At 45.1% G+C, this 16,357-nt stretch overlaps 1 protein-coding gene across 3 annotated transcripts in view; it reads left to right on the top strand.

The window, feature by feature from the left end:
* LOC121585197 (calmodulin-regulated spectrin-associated protein 1-B) overlaps positions 1 to 15,991 on the top strand; it is a 44,064-nt gene extending 28,073 nt beyond the window's left edge. For 2 of the 3 annotated variants that reach the window (XM_041901623.2, XM_041901622.2), the window contains 12 exons: positions 212 to 351; positions 611 to 704; positions 3,034 to 3,211; positions 4,352 to 4,437; positions 4,659 to 4,737; positions 4,968 to 7,323; positions 9,912 to 10,048; positions 10,352 to 10,602; positions 10,903 to 11,005; positions 11,154 to 11,269; positions 11,451 to 11,569; positions 13,574 to 15,991. In XM_041901623.2, the coding sequence (XP_041757557.1) occupies positions 212 to 351; positions 611 to 704; positions 3,034 to 3,211; positions 4,352 to 4,437; positions 4,659 to 4,737; positions 4,968 to 7,323; positions 9,912 to 10,048; positions 10,352 to 10,602; positions 10,903 to 11,005; positions 11,154 to 11,269; positions 11,451 to 11,569; positions 13,574 to 13,870 (3,956 nt within the window). In that variant the 3' untranslated portion in view covers positions 13,871 to 15,991. The remainder of the gene's footprint in view (positions 1 to 211; positions 352 to 610; positions 705 to 3,033; positions 3,212 to 4,351; positions 4,438 to 4,658; positions 4,738 to 4,967; positions 7,324 to 9,911; positions 10,049 to 10,351; positions 10,603 to 10,902; positions 11,006 to 11,153; positions 11,270 to 11,450; positions 11,570 to 13,573) is intronic. The other variant, XM_041901624.2, reaches the window with a different exon arrangement.
* The last annotated feature ends 366 nt before the right edge of the window (positions 15,992 to 16,357 follow it).

Raw genomic sequence — 16,357 nt, 5'->3', positions numbered from 1 at the left:
TGGTTAGGCCTAGTTAAAAGGCCTTGATTGAACTAAAGCAATCAAGAATGTCTTTCATCTGATTTATAATTGAAATAGACCATTGTATACAAGTGGTTTTCCCTTACTGTAGTAAGCAGAGTTGTGCAACCCTGTGCTCTTTCTATGTGATATCTAAGCAGCAGGTCTTTCAGCGCCATCCTGACCTTTTGACCTGTGTGTCTCCTATCAGATATCTGCCTGAAGGAGGTGACCTCCATAGCCGACAGTCTGTACAACATCCAGCTGCTCAAGGAGTTTGCCAACGAGTATCTCAACAAGAGCTTTTACCTAACAATAGAAGATATGCTCTACTCTCCACTGGTGCTAAAGGTAAAGATTCCATATATTAGCGTTTATGAGCTGTTGCATGTGTAGCGTTTACCAAACTGTTTCTGGGATTTGATTCCATACTCACAACAGTACTCTGCTAGCCCACAAAAATATTGGTTGTTAGGGCGACAGTACTTTATCTCTCATGGGGAAAGGCAATGTTACTGTGCGATGCTAAGCTAACCACGGATAGCTAGCTGCCAGGACATTAGGCTATATAAGTCAGTTATCTAACATGGTTCCTATTCTCTCCCTGCAGCACAATGTGATGGTGTTCATCGCTGAGTTCTTCTGGTGGTTTGAGACGGTCAAGCCAGAGTTTGTCCAACCCAGGACTGAGGAGTTCAAAGATGGTGAGCATCATCTGCTCTTCATCTGATCCAGTAGGGGATTGGTTGTCTCTGCTGTAACCAATAAGCTTGTTCTTGCAAGGTAACCACTTAGCTAGCAAGTTAGCAAACCAAATGCATAGTTGGAGCGCTGAGCTGGAGAACATTTATTTGGCACATCTTAGATAGTTAACCTATAGTTCTAATCAGTGGTGTACCACGCACCCCCTGAGCTTCAGGGTGCCCAAAGCCTATATACAGTGGGGAGAACAAGTATTTGATACACTGCCAATTTTGCAGGTTTTCCTACTTACAAAGCATGTAGAGGTCTGTAATTTTTATGATAGGTACACTTCAACTGTGAGAGACGGAATCTAAAACAAAAATCCAGAAAATCACATTGTATGATTTTAAAGTAATTAATTTGCATTTTATTGCATGACATAAGTATTTGATCACCTACCAACCAGTAAGAATTCCGGCTCTCACAGACCTGTTAGTTTTTCATTAAGAAGCCCTCCTGTTCTCCACTCATTACCTGTATTAACTGCACCTGTTTGAACTCGTTACCTGTATAAAAGACACCTGTCCACACACTCAATCAAACAGACTCCAACCTCTCCACAATGGCCAAGACCAGAGACCTGTGTAAGGACATCAGGGTTAAAATTGTAGACCTGCACAAGGCTGGGATGGGCTACAGGACAATAGGCAAGCAGCTTGGTGAGAAGGCAACAACTGTTGGCGCAATTATTAGAAAATGGAAGAAGTTCAAGATGACGGTCAATCACCTAGATCTCACCTCGTGGGGCATCAATGATCATGAGGAAGGTGAGGGATCAGCCCAGAACTACACGGCAGGACCTGGTCAATGACCTGAAGAGAGCTGGGACCACAGTCTCAAAGAAAACCATTAGTAACACACTACGCCGTCATGGATTAAAATCCTTAATTAATCCCCCTGCTCAAGCCAGCGCATGTCCATGCCCGTCTGAAGTTTGCCAATGACCATCTGGATGATCCAGAGGAGGAATGGGAGAAGGTCATGTGGTCTGATGAGACAAAAATAGAGCTTTTTGGTCTAAACTCCACTCGCCGTGTTTGGAGGAAGAAGAAGGATGAGTACAACCCCAAGAACACCATCCCAACCGTGAAGCATGGAGGTGGAAACATAGTTCTTTGGGGATGTTTTTCTGCAAAGGGGACAGGACGACTGCACCGTATTGAGGGGAGGATGGATGGGGCCATGTATCGCGAGATCTTGGCCAACAACCTCCTTCCCTCAGTAAGAGCATTGAAGATGGGTCGTGGCTGGGTCTTCCAGCATGACAACGACCCGAAACACACAGCCAGGGAAACTAAGGAGTGGTTCCGTAAGAAGCATCTCAAGGTCCTGGAGTGGCCTAGCCAGTCTCCAGACCTGAACCCAATAGAAAATCTTTGGAGGGAGCTGAATGTCCGTATTGCCCAGCAACAGCCCCGAAACCTGAAGGATCTGGAGAAGGTCTGTATGGAGGAGTGGGCCAAAATCCTTGCTGCAGTGTGTGCAAACCTGGTCAAGACCTACAGGAAACGTATGATCTCTGTAATTGCAAACAAAGGTTTCTGTACCAAATATTAAGTTCTGCTTTTCTGATGTATCAAATACTTATGTCATGCAATAAAATGCAAATTAATTACTTAAAAATCATACAATGTGATTTTCTGGATTTTTGTTTTAGATTCCGTCTCTCACGGTTGAAGTGTACCTATGATAAAAATTACAGACCTCTACATGCTTTGTAAGTAGGAAAACCTGCAAAATCTGCAGTGTATCAAATACTTGTTCTCCCCACTGTATAAATAGGATTTTATTTAGGATTATTTATTTATTTATTTTGACAATATTGAGAATCATACCTTCGGTATTTCAAAATACCCCAGTATACGGTATACCGCCAAAGCCTAGTTGAGATATAGTGATGTACTGTGCAGTATGTTTTTTGTATGAGCAGGGAGGGTAGTGCCAGCTGGGTGGATCAACTAAAGCTGTTGAACCTGCAGGACAAGGAAGAACAGTAATAATGGTTTCTTTCTTATAGAAAATGATTTGGTTAAACTGTTTTCAAATGTCGTTTTTTAAAATTACTATAATTCCCACAACTTTTCATTGCAAGTTTGTAGATAATCCCCTTGCCATTTCAATAGTCTGTTATATATGTTGACTTGTGGATTTTTCTGATCTTAACAGATTACATTTAGACAGAACTTGACTGGGAATGGAAATAAGCAGCAGCAGTTCAAGGATACAATTTCCACTCCTTCCCCACCCACCTCTGTTTTGATTGACACCTCTCCCCTCCTCTCACAACAGCCCGAGCCATGGCTCAGCCAAAGAGTGCCCGCCCCTCAGTGCCCATCTCCAACGCCACCAAGCGCAGCTTCCAGGTGACCCCTGGCATCACCGAGGCCTCACTGTCTGTGTCTTCCCAGAGCAGCCCTGATGTCTCCAACAGGTACTTCCTGCACCCTGCTGAAGACTCTGATCCTCTGTAAGTCTCTCCTTCCTCTCTCTCCACCCTTGTCATTTCATCAATCTGTATTTCCCATAGAGATCTTCGAACATGTTACATGGCTTCCTCTCATCTTTCACACGCATTAACTGGCCCTTCCAATTTTTGCCCTCGCTTTCTCCTCCACTGTGTTTATCGATATTAATTTAATGCATGATTCACAATCATTCCAGCCTTGAAGAAAACATATTCCGTGAAGATTGTGTATCGTGTTTGTTGGTTGGTCAGTGGGAGGGTAAAAGATTAGGATTGGGGTTAATTAATGGGATTAAAGGGACAGTAGGTCAGATGGACAAAGACCATAGTCAACTGAATGATGGGTTGTTTATCCGTGTGGCGGGTGGGTGGTTATGGGGTGTCTCTTCCTGATGTCTGTTTTACTTTTCTAGTTCTCACTTTCACTTATTCTTAAAGGCCCAGTGCAGTCAAATATGTGATTTTGCTGTGTTTTATTTGTACTTCCACACTGAGGTTGGAATAATACTGAAAGTTATGATAATGCCCTTTTAGTGTAAGAGCTGTTTGAAAAGACTGCCTGAAATCGCAGCCTGTTTTGGTGGGATGGACTTTTGGCCATCCATGGTGACATCACCATGCAGTAAATTAGTTAATAGACCAATAAGTGTTCCAAACCCCTCTGCTAATAACAGCTAATTTTAAGTTTCCCCCTCCCCACTCAGACCACCCTCAGACAGTCCTAGCAAAATTCTTGCTTGAGAAATTGCCCTTTGCTAAAACATTTTTTGACCATTTTAATTGAAAATAATCACACTAAGGTACTTAATTGTTATCCAGAAATGATTTGATATTGAGATAAAAACGGTTGCATTGGACTTTAAAAAAATGCAAGCAATAAGATGATTCCCTGTGTGAGACGACTAAACCTATAATGTTCTAGGGAATGTGGGTCAATCTGCTTTACTGAAGGTGTAAGGGCTAATCCCTTAAACTGTCTGGGTAATTAAGATGGAATGAATCACGTAAGACCTCAATGAAATCACATAGTCTAGGAAAGCATATAATTCTGCAAAAATAGAATTTCAGCAGTACATCAGCAGACCACATTCAAAGACTGGTAGACTAGGTAGGTAATGGTTTGTGTGTGCGTGTGATTCACAGTACCAGAGGTCCTGCTGCAGCTTTCAGCCCGTCCCACCCACTCCTCCCTCTGAGGCAGAGACAGCAGCAGGGAGAGGACGGAGCAGGTAAAACACCACCACAGTTACCATTTACCATAGAAGACTATCCAAAGCCACCCATAGGCACATTTACAAATTACATTTATACTTTTCTGATGGTTTTCTCTAGTTGTGTGCCTTTTTGTTATAGTGGAATATTACTACAGCCCACATTTCAATATCAGAGATGGCTTTTCTATTGTGTATTATAGGTAGCTGTATGGTCAATGTTTTGTCTGTGTGTCTAGGAATTAGAAACCGCTCCAACTCCTTGGAGAACAGACAGCTACGAGGCTCAGTGCAGGCCTGGCCTGACAAGAGACAGAGGTATAGTATGACAATAACACCTTTCTTTCTTACGGTATGAAATGTTCTAAAAATAATGATACACATGTGTATCAAAGAATCAGGAATCTCAGATCGTATTATTTTGTTTAACTCCAGAAAACCTGATTTCTTATCATTTACAGACTTTGTTTCTAATGTTGTGCTGATCACGTTCATGATGTATGGTGTCTCACCCCCCCCCCCCTCTCTCCCTCTCTCCCTCCCTCCAGGCCGATGTCAACGCTCAACCCATACACGTTTGGTATCTCAGCCACCGACAGCGACGCTGATATAGCCTCTGGGGACAGTGTGAGTCTGGCCCGCTCCATCAGTAAAGACAGCCTGGCCTCTAACGTAGCCAACCTCACCCCCAAACACCAGGGTCTCACCCCCCAGGGCCACACCCTGATCAGACCCGCCCAGGTAGGCCGTGCCTCAGTCAGCCCTGCACCCCGCCGAGTCAACGGCCACGGCCTGCTAGGAAACGTCAACATGGAGGAGGAGGAGGAGCAGCTTGTGTCGGTGATGAGGACTGATGCGTCAGCCGCTCTCCCCAGTCAGGGAGAGGCGACGCAGCCAACCGCCACTGCTGGGGCCGGGCCCAAGGATAGCTTTTACTTAGAACCACTGATGCCTGCTGTGTTGAAATCGGCGAAAGAGAAGTCTGTATGCCTGAATAAGGAGGAGGAGAGCGGGGAGGTGGGTCGATCGTGGGGAGGGGGGTCTATCCGAAGTGTAGAGGGGGGGCCTGGACTCGCGGCGTCGGCCAGGAGGAAAACCCCCACTAGCCTAAATCGGACCTCTACTCCCACCTCTAGTGGGGAGTTTGACCTGTCTACTGAAGCTTCAGTGGCTGGGCCACCCCAGGGACTAGGAGCCTTCAAACCCCTGGTCACCAGTAGTGTGGACCCCTCCTCCAGAGAGCCGCCTGGGGGCTTCTACCTCCACTCTGACAGTGAGAACCAGAAGCCTGGTCAGGACCTGGAACCAGACATTGAAGAGGCTGATGAGGAGGACTTGGATGAAGCCCTCACCACCAAGGACCCAACCAGGCCTAGGAAGGCCTTCGACGAGGAGGAAGAGTCAGCCAAGCTACAGGAGGACATGAAGGAGAAGGAGGACAAGGACAAAGGGGATGATGGTGGTAGTGGACGCTCCAGCCCCTGTCTCAGCACCCACTCCCAGGCCAGCAGCCTGGCCAGCGGCAGCGTACGTATGACCAGCTTCGCAGAACGGAAGGCCCAGCAGCGCTTTGGCAGCAACCAAGACCTGCGAACCAGCGCATCCAGCTCCCAAAGGACCACCCCAGATGGCTCCGAGTGCTGCGGTCCCCTGTCTCTGTCCACCACCTGGAGGCTGAAGAGGGACCAGAGCCCCTCCTCGCCCCAGGGGGGACGGGGGGACGGTGGGACCAACTTGCTGGCTTCTGAGCTGGTCCAGCTCCACATGCAGCTGGAGGAGAAGAGGAAGGCCATCGAGCACCAGAAGAAGAAGATGGAGGTGCTGTCAGCCAGACATAGACAGAAGCTGGGTAAGGCTGCCTTTCTGCACATCGTCAAGAAGGGCAAGAGCGACACCCTGCCCCTCCCGCTCAAACCAGACCACTACTCCAAAGAGGAGCTCAACGGGGACAAAGGGGGGAGCTCGAAAGATGACACATGCCTGGACACACTGAGAGGGGCCAAAGAGCCTGAGTCTGCCACCTCGCCATTCCCAGATGCCTTAGAGACGGTGGACAGGAAGGGCAGCGGTAGCCCTGGTCTGCTGCTGGACGAAGAACTAGACCTGAACGAATGTAACCGCTCCATTGAGATGCTGAATGATGCCATCGGCAGCATCCAGCAGCAGATGATGCAGCTGTCCCTCCAGCAGGACTTGCTGATGAAACAGAATGTACAGTCCCCTCCCGGCCCCCCTCCTCCGTTCTCAGCCAACGACAAGACCAGCGGCTCTGAACCCAAGGCCCAAGCCGCAGTCCACTTTGTGGAGATGGGCAGCGGCGCACCAACCACAGGTACCGCACCAACCAGGAAACCCCCCAAACTGACCTCGGCCAGAGGCCCAAGGTCCAAACCGTCTGAGCTGAAGCTGGCCAAGGAGCACGGGCGGCAGGGCCTTGCCTCCAGCAGGGCAATCACCCCCACCCACAGCTTGGAGACCTTGCCCCACCTGAGGCAGTTCCCCGGGGGCAGGTCCCCCAGGGTGGACCACCCCGACATCAGAACACCCTCTGTTGGAGGAGAGACAATCAGTGGGCAGGACAAGCCTGGACGGAGCGCCACCTTTAGGCTCAACGATGAGGCTAACCTGCGCACAGTGGCCCGTATCGACCCGGTAGCGGTCACCCCAGAAGTGTCCTTTGAGTGCCTGTCCAGTGCCCTGAGGGAAGGGGAGCTGAACTCCTCGGACGGCTCGGGGAAGGAGAACATCCCTTTGGAGGAGGTGTCATGGAGCAAAGCCCCCCTGATAGAGGTGGACCTGTCAGACCTGAAGGACCCAGAGGAGATGGAGGGAGACGGTGGTCAGAACAGCACCATGGATGGGGAAGACGGGGAACAGAAGTCTGGCCTGGGATTCTTCTTCAAGGTGTGTGTGTGTGTTTTGTGTTTGTGTGTGTGTGGTTTTCCGACAGGAAAATTTGGCGCTAGACAACGTGACCGGGAAGATTTTAATTTACCGGACATTTGAGAAATTGACCAGGCATCCATATGCATTCAGATCCGAGAAATGGCCAAATGATCTACATTTACGTTTCCTTTAAAAACAGCCTATAACAAATTACATAAACACTACGCTATTCTGTATTTCGATGTGTATCATATTGAAATTATTATATCCTATTTTTTGATAGTTTTTTTAACTTTCCTAAAACAATGATTGTCCACCTCACGGTTCAGCTGTCAGAGATTTGAGCACTAAATGCATCAGGGCATTGCATGCGGCCTATAGGCTTAGACGTCCACCGTATGATATTAATATTTAAAAAATAATAATAATATGAAGGAAGAGAAGCTTAGGCCTAGCTCCAGAGAGAGAGAGAGAGATGCTGGCGGCATGCATTTCTTTATCCTTGTCAGATAGGCTACTGTGTCTGCCATACAGATATAGACGTACAAGAAGCAGGCTAATTCCTACATTTTCAATCTAATTTCACCCAGGATGCAACTTTCCAGTGCTACTATTTTTGAGGCGCTTTCAAGTTGAGAGCAATAGGGAGGGAAACATGTATTCTGACAAGCAGTCAAACCCTCCTCTAACCTGGATGGCGCTGGGCCAATTGTGCGCTGCCCCCCTGGCAGAAGTGGCGCCTCAGCAATGCGATGCAGTGCCTTAGACCGCTGCCCCACTCGGGAAGCCCACGGCAAATTTATTTTGAAAGCAGTTTTGGCCTTTGTTAAAAGAGAGGGGAATCCCAGTTTTTCCATTGCTACCACATTTATTTCTCTACTTCAATTGTGCGAGTGGCATCGTTTTACAAATGCAATTACAACCGAAGTTTCAAGCATTGTTTATGCGCAGCTGCGCAACTCAGAGCTCAATGGGGCAATGGCGTCTTAAAATGGCAATGGCATACTTTCTAATAGAAACCCAAAAAATCTAATCAAATTAATAATTATTTCTAATAAAATTATTAATAACAATCAGGATGTGTCCAATGGGGTAAATGTAGATGGACAAATCCCATGATTCAACCTATGTAAATTGTATAGCCACTATGCTGCATCAGTTGGGCTACAGGTGATGATGCTTATTGCTAATAGCGCATCTGAGAATATAGACCATGCATAGGCTATATACATGGTCCAACATGTTAAAATAATTTTAAAGGCCCAATGCAGCTGTTTTTATCTCAATATCAAATAATTTCTGGGTAACAATTTAAATTTTCCATTGAAATTGACAAAAATAGCTTAACATTTTTTTCCCCTCTCACACTTTTACAGTGTTAGTTTCATCAGCTGTTGTACAATATGATACAAAACACAGGAAAAAATAAATGTTGACTGCACTGGGCCTTTAACATAATTTCTACCAATATGTTATTGGGCACATTTCTGTTGGTGGAAATTATATTTTAGATGGTGTCAGCGTAATTTTATTTTAATTCATTTTGGAGTAGAATGTATTTTTAAAAAGTCACCAGAACTGAGCTTCTCAGTCCTACATAAAAATGATCCCAGGGAGGGCCCAGGACCACCTCAGCAAGGGGACAGGAATTGGTCAAACTTGCAGTTTTAAAAATGATCCTCTTTCCCTAAAGGCATGATGGTCATGACTTTCTTACATGAAAGGGGAGGTGAACTTTGCCCCAGACAATCGATCTGAGATTGACTTAAGTTTCAGTCATGGGATTTTTGTTGTTGCTTTAACCCTTGTAAATACGAAAATAAATTACAGTTCCAAAATTGCATTCTACCTGAATAGTGATTTGCACACAGTAGCCTGCATTTGGATGCGCTAACTTTCTTCTCATCTTTGTCCACTACAATAGGCCTATCACTAAAGACAAACTCTTTTTCCTCTAACTTTCATTTTACTTCAATGTAAAAGGCCTCCATCTTCGCAATAACAGTAGCCTAGGCCAGGGGGTAGGCAACTGGATTCAGCCGCGGACCGATCTTTGTCCGAGCGGATGGTCGGGGGGCATAATTATAATAATTTGTACACTGCAAATTGACCATAACTAAGGCTAAAAATAGATTTAAAAAAAATATAAAATCATTTCATACCTAGAATTACATTGAGAAAAGATTCCTGGTAATTTTACAAAAAAAAAAAAAAATTATGCGAGCCAAGGCTCCTCTCACTCGCTCTGTAGCACGAAATCGGGGTGTATGTTAGGTAGCCTAATCGAGGGGATTGTTTTTCTCCCAGACAATTTGGCCGCCTACAATTGTATCAGCTTTTCATTTCTTTACCGGCTAACGGTCTATTCCCCTAATCTTTTGAGTGGTCGAATGTCTAGGACAGGGAAAGGAATTACATCATTTTTATAGTACAAAATTGGCCTGGAAGGAATAATATAAAATTCTACTTCACTGAATAAATAAAGCTACTTCTTACGGAGACAGCAAGAGATGAGGGAGGAGACACAAGCAAGTGTTTGTGGCATAAATCAAGTTTTATTGAATGTAAGTGAGGAAAATGCTACTAGTAAGTGTGTTGTGCTACAGGATGAACAGAAGGCAGAGGATGAGCTGGCTAAGAAGAGGGCAGCGTTTCTCGTAAGGCAGCAGAAGAAGGCTGAGGAGGCCCGGTTACGTAAACTACAGCTGGAGGCAGAGACCGAACAGAAGCGGGAAGAGTCCAGGTAACCAACATAAGTCTTTACAACCAAATCAAAACTATGGCTGTTAGATAAGACATAATGCTCAGGTAGGATAAGACTGTCTAAGCACTAGCTTAGCTTAACAACACCACCAAAACCCTCCCACAATAGCGTGTTACCAGTGTAGTCACAAGTTTTTGCACACCTGTATATTTGCTCTTTACACCTCAAATGTTCACTCATAGAAAAACACAGAAAATAGCTGCGTTGTCCCTCTTCCTTCCCGGGTGTTATAAGTCTATTCAAATGCAGCAGTTGTTGAGCCTGTGGTCTGTCTCCCCCCAGGCGGAAGGCGGAGGAGGACAGGATGAGGAAGGAGGAAGAGAAGGCCCGTAGGGAGCTGATAAAGGAGCAGTACCTGAGGAGGAAGCAGCAGGAGCTGATGGAGGAGCAGGGCCTCGGCAGCCCGGCCAAGCCCAAGACGACCAAGACCAAGCCTAAGAAACCCAGTCACCAGACTCACAGACCCAAGTCTGTGTTCAGCAGAGAGGAGTCCTCCAGCGACACCTTCTCCTCCAAGTGCTCTTCTTCTACACGTAAAAACCACCACACTTTTGTTTCTTTTACTAGGCCAGGGGTTAGTAACTCCTGTCCTAGAGGGCTGCAGTCCTGTGCTAACACATCTCATTCAGCTGCCTTGGGGGACGGGGGGGGGACCTGCTGACACTGTGGTTCTCTGGAACCAGGATTGGTTGACATCCTCAGGCTAGGCCAGTTTCATGTCTCCCAATTCTCATTGAGACAATATTGCAGTCATGCATTTCTGTGTGTGAGGATAGGAGTAATAGGAAGAGTTAGCTATACTAAGATGGCATCTGTGTTTTGGTTCTCGGTAGCTGACAACCTGAGCAGTGCCCAATCAGGCTCCAGTCTGTCCCTGGCCTCCGCTGCCACCACTGAGGCAGACAGCGTTAACTCTGGAGGGGCAGGATCCCAACGGTAAGTGCCCCAAATATATGTATGTGGGAGGTTGTGTAAGTATTTTGGTTTGGGTATAATTTATGTCAGTTTGTTTTCTTTCTCTGTGTGCCATTTTAAAACCTCTTCTTGTTTGCTAATCTCTGTCTTCTCTGCTATCCGTCGCCAGTGGTGAGTCTGTTGAGTCTTTCCCAGGCCTGAGTCGGAATGCCAGTCGGAACACTGAGCGAGACTGGGACAACGGATCCACTGCATCTTCAATCAACTCCATGGCAGAATACACTGGTCAGTACACATAAAAGTCAGTCTTTGCCATGCTGGGAAACAGTCTTTCCCATGATGTTCCCATAATATTCCCATAACACCCCTACAATGTTCCCATAAAACCATTGCTCTGCTCTCTTTCTCCTCGTCTCTGTTAATGTTAGCATTTAATGTGAAGACTTGTCGTCCACTGTGTCCTCAGGTCCCAAGCTGTTCAAGGAGCCCAGTTCTAAGTCCAACAAGCCAATCATCTTCAATGCCATCTCTCACTGCTGCCTGGCCGGCAAGGTCAATGAACCCCAGAAGAACACCCTCCTAGAGGTAAAGCTTTACCTTACTGTGAAACGCTATTAACACACACTGCAGAGCAAATGGACACACACACACACACACACACACAGGTGAGCCGTCATCTCACTGTTGTTGTGACTTTTGGCTATGGATATTCAAGGTAATTGACTGATTGATTAATTACTGGAATAATTGATATAATTTAATTAATTTTGTTATCCTATCCAAATTAATCTGAGGGGCACCATTTTAAGGTTTTTGATATAGAGACCCCTTGAATTAACGCTATCAGTAGTTATCATTAACCGTTATACCATTAATCCTATATCAACAATAGTCAACAGTCAATTTACTATATTTTCATTCTGAATGGTCATCGAGCTCTGACTTCAAGAATCGAATTGCTCATTAAGGACTTCAATGCAACAACAGATATACTTCAAAGTTTTATTGCTAGACTAAAATGGATTGAAAATAGGGTAGGTACAGTTGTCTTAATAGACTCAAGATACAAATGGAATGCAGTACAATCATTGAAGTGGAAAACTCTACAGATTAGTAAGGCTTATGTACTCACAGGGAGATATGACAACACTTTAACAGGACTTTGGACAATTGGAAATGATTATTTATGAAAACAGGAGAAGTGAAAGAGAGGCTACATCAGTAAAGTTTCAAAGCCGTGAAACTATAGGCTCCCCAAGCAGGGGTATACCGGCCCGGTTACAGGTTAACACCTGCTGTGGACAGCGCCAGGACAGTATTGGTTATTGATATGTAATTAAGACTAACAGTCTTACAATAATCAGTTACTGCCACCACTTTTACACAAACACAGCGTCACCCAAAGGGACATTTAATGCAATAATGTATTTTAACTGAGTGTCGTCTGGTTCAGTTGGAATTCCGTTGACAGCGATGAAACAGGAAAAAGGTAAGTGGTCCTGGCGTTGGAGTTTGCAGCCGAAGAAGCTTCTTCCCTCGTCGGAGCTCTTTCTTTCTCAGTTCTCAATTCCGTTCAGTCCAAAGAGATAAAGCTTAAGGCACTAGGGTGAGGTAGAATGTTCGGGTCCTCATTGGGAGGGAGAGAAACTCAGCGGTTCGTTGTGAGTGAGCAGAGTGTGTTCAGCAAAGATCCTCTCAGGAGATGGCTATCTCTGTCAGAGTTGGATTGTGCAAGTCAAAGTTGCGTTAGGTTCTCAAGGAGATGGATCATTACCTCTAAGGCGTGGGCACACCTCACGAAGAGCTGATCTAATTTCTGTTTAGTAAGTCCTCTAATTTATAGGGAGACTCGCAGAAGGCGGGCTCTAATGGCCAGATAGTGTGACATGGGAACTCATATCTCAGAATGTTCATATGAGATAAACCTGAGATTTCCTCAAGTGTTCACATAATGTTAAAATGTGTTCGTTTTTCTTGTACAATCTCTTGGATTAAGTACATACCGTAGTCCCCCCCCCTAACACATGAGTCGTAAAAAAATAAGGTCTGCTCCTTGCCGCCTCAGGCCATTCAGCCGTAAAGGGAGAGCAGTTTATTTGTCTTATAATAGGCTTGAACTGTGGGCTCTTCCTCACAACACTGTTGTGATCCCACTGTCATAGTCAAATTGCAAGGTAGGGATGTGAACCACCAAACTCCAGAGTTGAGTTCTTCTGTCCTATTCATCAGTCATTTATAACTCCAGCCAAACCCCATGCTGGGTAAATGAGCACTGTAACATGTAGGTCACATTTAGTGGGCCAGAATGAGCTGCTCAGCACAGCATGTTCTTATCCTAAACACACACTGATGTCCTGTTAAAGTGCTCTGTGTTTTCCTGAATAAAACTCTACACTATAACTTAAGTCTAGAGTTTTTGCGGGTCAATCAGGTGGTCAGGAAGGGAAAACTCCAGACCCTTCCCAGGAGGACATCCAGACATCACTGTACCTGTGGGTATCAAATTGCTTAGAATGTGAGACTGCTTCTCAAGATATTTGTCAGCCATACTAACTAACAATTCCTTCCCCCCCCCCCATCTCATCCCAGGAGCTGGAGAAGGTTGAGGCCCACCACCTGATGATCCTGTTCAGGGACGGGGGCTGCCAGTTCCGGGGAGTCTACTCCTTCTTCCCAGACACGGAGGAGATCCTCAAGCTGACCGGCACGGGCCCCAAGAGCATCAGCAAGAAGATGATCGACAAGCTCTACAAATACAGTTCGGACCGCAAGCAGTTCACAGTCATCCCCGCCAAGACTGTGTCGGTCAGCATAGACGCCATCACAATCCACAACCACCTGTGGCAGGCCAAGAGAACCACTGTGCCAAAGAAGAGCGGGAAATAATCTGTGGAGGCCCCTGGAACTCTGGGGTTCCATTCCACTCCCAGGTTGTCCTAGGTTCCATTCCACCCTGCTCTCCTAGATAAACTGCATTGATGTCCACAGCCAATAAACTCCCTCTATCAATCTGAAGGAGAGGCCACATGTATGGACAGACACGTGGCTACTTCAGTTCACACTAATGTGGTGGCGTGGATGGATGTATACATCTGTGCTGGTGGCCTGTGTGTGGGATTGTCATCTGCATGAACCAATATGGAGGGTCCTCTCTGTCTGGATCTCAATGTATTCTGTTCAGGGTGTCCATCGATCAATTCATTCGCTTCTGTTTTTCTAAAGACTAAGAGAAGCATGTGGCATTTTTTCATGTGGTGGATTTATTTTTACTTGAAGTATTTATTGGTTTGGCACTGAATGGTTGAGCTCAGCTGCAGCATACATACAGTAGTCCATACAACACTATAACCCCCCCCCCCCACACTCTCTCACTCTCTTGTTGGACTGGTTATTACCCTACGAACGCCCCTCTTGCTCTTGGAGGGGGTGGGTTGTTCAAAATCGCTCTACTGCAAAATCTGACCTGAAAGGTCCTTATGTCCCTTTAGGACTTATAGGACCGTTCTGCTGCAAAAAAAAACAATCTGCAGTTGAACGATCTACCAGACAAGCATCGCCAACCTTGCCTCTCCAGTTATCTTTCTGTCCAATGTGCTGCTCTGATCTCCCGTTTGTTACCTGGGCTCCTCCCAGACCATCTGCTGGCCTTCTTCACGCATCATAGTGGTACTGTCAACTGTCTATTTATTCAAACTTCAACCGCTTTTAAATGCAGATCAGCCCGTTGTAGCACTGTCTATCTGGTGTGTATAGAATTATGATGGTCGTTTTAAACTATTTGTCTGCTCGCCTTTTAACTCTCTAAAATGAGGGCGTGCAGACGATGAATAGAGGCTTTGGTACTGTAGAAAAATGTCATGATGCTTATTTTTTTGTTTTGCTGTGTATATTTTTTTTATTGAGCAGTGTGGTTGGTTATACAGCAGTTGAGCTGATGATGTTGTGTTTTTCATCATAACATACATGAATCTGTCTGACATACGTTAGCTAGTTAGAGCTAGTCGTGTTTCTCTTCACTGGGCACTACTATGTCCTGTATAAAGGTGCACTCCACTCATGATCACGTTTCAAAGGCTTTTATCATGCAATGTACCCCCCCCTTTCTATTCCATGAGTGATCGGCTACCCGCCAGGGGTGGGGTCAATTCCATTTCAATTCGGGAAGTTAACAAAAATTCCAAGTCCATTGGATTTTTAATTTCGGCTTAGTTCCTAAATGAACTGAATTGACCCCAACCCTGCTACCCACCCAGCTTTCTCCTCTTCTCTAGCTCTTTCCCCAGAGAGCTGCATGCTCTTGTTCTGAAGAGTGTGTGTGTGTGTGTGCCCTGCTGTAACCGGTTTGAATGACAGTATTTCATATATTCATAATGGGTTACTCTGTGTGACTATGGTCTATTTATTTACCTACCAACCGATATTAAAGAACATTCCTGAAAGGTGTCAACAAACACTGCCACCATTTTCTATTTCTCTCTGTCTGTCCAAGTGCTTATTATTAGATACCGTATGTTGGCCTCAAGAACAACTATAAGTGTTGCACGTGCACTTTACTCACGGAGTACAAAAAGTGGAATTCAACTTTAAATGGGCATTTGAAACGTATTGCAAACAAACAGAACATGGTATAGTTTTTAAAACTGAACTCCCCTGCTCTCCCAACAGAGAAACACTACCCTTCCTGAACTAAAACAAAACACTAAGATTTAACACTGAGCAGTCGATTTAAAAAGTCCTCATTTCTTCACTACTACGGCTGTCTCCAAAAATACGTAGAATACTTGATTATAATTTGCTGCATTTGGTTAATTTCTTTATAGATCTTTTCAATGTTAGTGTTTTTATGTTTACTAAACGATTGTATTGGCATTGATGACCATTTAGTTGTGTTACTGTATGCAATTTCCATCCCTGTTCATTTTACTATTTCTTTCAGATCATACCATCTATTTATTTTTTAACGGACGCACTGAAACTGAATAAAATGTTCAAGTTAATAAAACATTTTTTTTTTGTCTGTTGAGAATACATTTTACTTAATGTACATGTTTCAGCCTACATCACCAACAGTTGGATTTATAGTTCGGCATTCATGTGCATGTTCATGACTATTCAGACACCTACAATACATATTTGCAGTATATTTTTGCATGCCCTGTTTTCACCCTACACCAGTTACCTAGGGATTATTGACGGCATCGTTCACTTAAATTGAATATCATGTATATCTAAAGTTTTTCCAACAGTGCTGGGCCAAAAAGACTAATTGAAGTTAAACCTAGATCACAAGTAAACCAAGGGAGTTAGCAGCACATCTCACTATCTTCCAAGCCTCCCTGGTGTTAACTGTCTCCCCCTCCACCACCCAACTGG

Source organism: Coregonus clupeaformis, chromosome 16 (assembly GCF_020615455.1).
Source record: "Coregonus clupeaformis isolate EN_2021a chromosome 16, ASM2061545v1, whole genome shotgun sequence".
Lineage (NCBI taxonomy): Eukaryota > Metazoa > Chordata > Actinopteri > Salmoniformes > Salmonidae > Coregonus > Coregonus clupeaformis.
This window is presented reverse-complemented; position numbering and strand designations above follow the sequence as displayed.